Raw genomic sequence first — 4156 nt, 5'->3', positions numbered from 1 at the left:
GTTGGCGGGCAGGATATCAGTGGACAATGAAACATTTGATGAAGGTTAAAAATATTTTTTTTCATTCCTACCAGTCCCAATGGTAAAATAAAGACCCAAAATTCTATAAGGCATGTGTCTTTTGATGTATCAAAGAAGTGACTGCGAGAAACATAATTCTAGTTCATGCAGCGAAAATAATTTTGGTCTTCATTCATTATGTCAATAAAAAATCCAAAGGTTGGTGCAAAATGAATCAAGATATAGATAAGGAACCTACATGAGATAAAAAGATGTTAGTGCCACCCATCTCCTCTCAACCCACTATTGATAGTTAACTCGATGGGGTTACAATGACGAAAGTATTTAATATTCATTCGAGATCTAACAAAACTAATACCTCTGCATCATGATATTGATAAGTTTTTGAAAGTTGATGTAGAAGAAAATGAGGCATATGAAGATAATAGTATGGTCCCATTAGAAGTTTCAAACTATGTGGGCCTAGTGGGAAAAAAATTGATTAGATCTTGATGCTTGCTACATGTCATAGGTCTAATTCAACAAATTGAGGTGTTGTGCATTGTTTTTTCATTTATTGTCTAAAACAAAGTGTGATACATATGTTGTGATTCCTATATTCATTGAAAAAATAGCTAAATAATGAAAGGGAACTAATAAATAATATTTTGGGGCTCAATAAAAACAAAAAGGGGATTCTAGTGCAAGAGCTAGATGCACAATACACTCAAAAAAGGGTGTTAGCTATAAAATCATGACACATTAAATGATTTGGGTGCTAAATGAAATGACATCAATTTCCTAGATACCACTAAATTGTCATAAATATAGAGCTATCATCCATATCTCTTATGTCAAGATCATTTTCCAACACATCCATTTTAGGTGGAAATGTGTCTAGAACACTAACTTTTGTAGTATTATAGAGCCACAAGTTATGATTTCTACTAGTTGGTTATATGAGGGGTTTTTGACATTTCATTCATGAATATTAGAGAGTGAATAAAATAGGTAAATGAAGAGATCTTAGAATCATTTTGAGGGAAATACTCTAGACCACTTTAATTGAACCCAATCTTAGTGTCCTCGAGACACTAAGGTCTCATGATAAGAACTTGGATAACCCATATGGGAGTGCAAACTCTACATTGTCCCTTCTAGGATCATTAGGAAACCATCAAGTATCTCTTCTAGTTCTATACTGAACCTTAGAGTATCTAGAATGGGAATTATGAAGTATTTAAGATATTACAACAATATACATTTTCATGGCATGTGATCCTTTTAGGTGATTGGCCTATGATTCCAACTCAATACACTCAAATATGACATGCTTTCAAATTGGAGATTGTATTTTAAATTGGGAAAGATAGAAGTGTTTTTCCATATATAATTTCATTGTTAGTTCAATCATGGATAAGTAGTTTTCCTTGCATACTAAAGCTATAATATGTTCTAATATTATGTTATAGATCCAAGTCCAAACCAACAAGGTGGCTTTATAGATTATCATTTACGAACTTTAATTAAAGACTAGACCAATGTCCCATGTACACATGCTTCGATTTTACCTATCCATGTTAATAGTTATGCTTCATTTCCATGAGATTGAACCATACCAAAACTTTGAAACGAATATGCTTGCAACCATAGTTCGAGAGGAGGTCATGATGGATGGATACCTCTATCACATGAACATTTCCTTTTTTTTTCAACATGACCATACTAATCGATTAGATATTAGATTTTTCTTTTCTAGAACCTTTCAATTTTCTGCATACATACTATTAATCAACAACCCAAAAAACTATCAAAATCATATCATCATACGCTATAAGCCTAGTACAAGCCTAGTACAGAGGAAATCACTCACCTATATGTGATCTCTCAAAGCTTAGCAATTTGATTGCTCTTTTTTTTTTTCAAACTTCAACGTGGCATGCAATTTTATTTTACCCACCTTTCCTCTAAATTAAGTAGCATATTTTTATATTTTAATAGAACACTATTCACCATTAAAAAGGCGTATGGAAACCCGTCGTCCTTACCTCCTTTTTCTTCGTTTGATTTGTGAATTGTAAACGGTGACGATGGCCTCGGCCCTTAAATACTGATTAGCATTCTCTATTTCCCGTACCCAGATTAACTATGTTATGTAGGTCATAGCAGACACAGTAAAATGTCCCGGAGACAGGTCCCACGGAGTGTCAAAATTATTAAAATATTTTGAGCAACTATAGGAAAACCAAGCGTACAAGACAAAAGTAATAACAACGGAAAATTGGACTTCAAGTGCACGTGTAACCACAATAACAAACACGATCTCATTGCTGTGTCACAGATAATCGTTTTTACGGTTATACACAAACCCACAGAATTGCCAAACGCACAACCTATATACATTTAATCTTATCGAAATACAATATTACTTTCTCTTATAATGCAGCCCCTTCCTCTGTGTTAAAGAATATTATAAAACAAGGTGAGAAGGGCAGTTTTTTATCAGTATCAGTATGGTCTCTCACCAATGTAGTTACCAGGAGGATGATAATTACATGTCATGAAAACATCACCACTGTAACACACAACCCTGGCGCACCCTATAACTTGGGTGTTATTCCAAACAATCTGGGTATAGTGGCCGCACATCTCACCACTCTCGCAACTATTGCTCTCGTAATTATAATACTCCTTTTCTTCAAGCCAGTCCTGAACAGCATCCACAGGAGTCCAGTCTGAGCCGCTACCCCAGAAAATGTTCTCGCCATAGGGCCCATCCGAGTGCAGCAGCTGGCAATCTTCCCTTCGTTGCTCTGCCCACCAGCGGGCGTAAGACTCAACTTTATGGTCCCATGCGAAAGGCTCCTCTCCTACTTCTGCCCGAGCGCTATTCTGCATATTCATGAAGGCCGTGCACTCGCTGTTATTTCTGCAACGCGCTCCGCCGCCTCCATTATAGTACTCTAAGCTGGAGTTTCCTGGAGTTTTTTGAAGAGGCCTGGTTGCATTAGCAACAGAGATTATAAGACCCACTAGAAGCAATAATACAAGGGGAGTTTTCATTGTAAATGCCTTGAATCAAGGGCTTCTCTCGGCTTCTTAAGTGTTCTAATATCCCTATCTTTTATAGGCAGTTTATTAATGCTTACGTAGAGTTCTTTATAATGGACATGTGATAACATACAAAATAGGTAGATCTCGTGAACCCAGTTTGTTCTTGTTTCAGATGTTCGAACTATACGTGTGGAAGAGATTAGCCGGCCTTTCGTTGATATCGGGGACAGCATTCATTATAGCACGAGACGATACACGTGAACCTTATAGAAGATGTATATACTTCTAAAATTCGTTGTATTAATGTATCTATATTTCTCTGGTGTAGATTCACGTTTCTCTTTATTAAAGTATATATGTTTCAACGAAGATAAGTTGAGTGGAGAGATGCCATTTCATATTTAATACGTTATCGTTTACATCAATATCGTTCACGGGGCGAACCAACGTGAAGTTGCCGACTTTCAACAGTTTCCACCTAGAGTATATGCAAAATGCAACAAGAATTCATTCAACTTTGCTTACCTGGTGTATAGAAGAAATTCATTGCACGAAATTTATATAGTTATAATAGATAATATGTTCATATTTCAGTTTTTAAGGTGCATAAAAGAAATTTATTGATGTTCTGATTAGATAAAACTAGGATAGGCTCGAACCATTACGTAACCATTTCGTTGGTGTACAATAGGGGAACTCACTGGCACTGAGACCATCAAGACACAAAAATCTAAAAAGGCAAACCCTTTTTTAATAGATGCTTTTGAGCGGACCACCAAACTGATGGGAACAAAGTTCCCAACCACACAAAATCACTTAATCAGAATAGAGGAACCATCCTCCTACAAACACCCCTTTCGCTAAAACTAAAATAGTCAAGGGAGGAGAAAACAAATAGCGGATTTTAAAAGCCTTTCTGCAATCTTTTATCTAAAGGACCAAATTGAGCCAAGACTTTCTTGGACAAGGAACAAATCCACAAGGAGCTGAAAGTGCCCAAAAAATGAGCACTTAACCAACTCACTGTATGAACCATAAGAGGAAAAGGAGCTAAAAAGAAAGAACACAAGCCCAAGAAGAAAATAGCATCCCCCAAAGAAGG

At 36.2% G+C, this 4156-nt stretch overlaps 1 protein-coding gene across 1 annotated transcript; it reads right to left on the bottom strand.

Annotated features, from left to right (window-relative positions):
• Positions 1–2338: 2338 nt before the first annotated feature.
• Positions 2339–3082, bottom strand: LOC131078517 (pathogenesis-related protein PR-1). Its single transcript, XM_058016241.2, has one exon. The coding sequence runs from the start codon at positions 3061–3063 to the stop codon at positions 2509–2511; it is 555 nt and encodes a 184-aa protein (XP_057872224.1). The 5' UTR covers positions 3064–3082; the 3' UTR covers positions 2339–2508.
• Positions 3083–4156: the final 1074 nt, after the last annotated feature.

Source organism: Cryptomeria japonica, chromosome 5, assembly GCF_030272615.1.
Source record: "Cryptomeria japonica chromosome 5, Sugi_1.0, whole genome shotgun sequence".
In the NCBI taxonomy this organism is placed as follows: Eukaryota; Viridiplantae; Streptophyta; class Pinopsida; order Cupressales; family Cupressaceae; genus Cryptomeria; species Cryptomeria japonica.
The sequence above is the reverse complement of the archived record's forward strand: the minus strand, read 5'-3'. Positions and strand labels throughout refer to the sequence as shown.

Coding starts and splice junctions, on each gene's coding strand:
- LOC131078517 (XM_058016241.2), bottom strand. CDS start 3,063: ATGAAAACTCCCCTTGTATTATTGCTTCTAGTGGGTCTTATAATCTCT.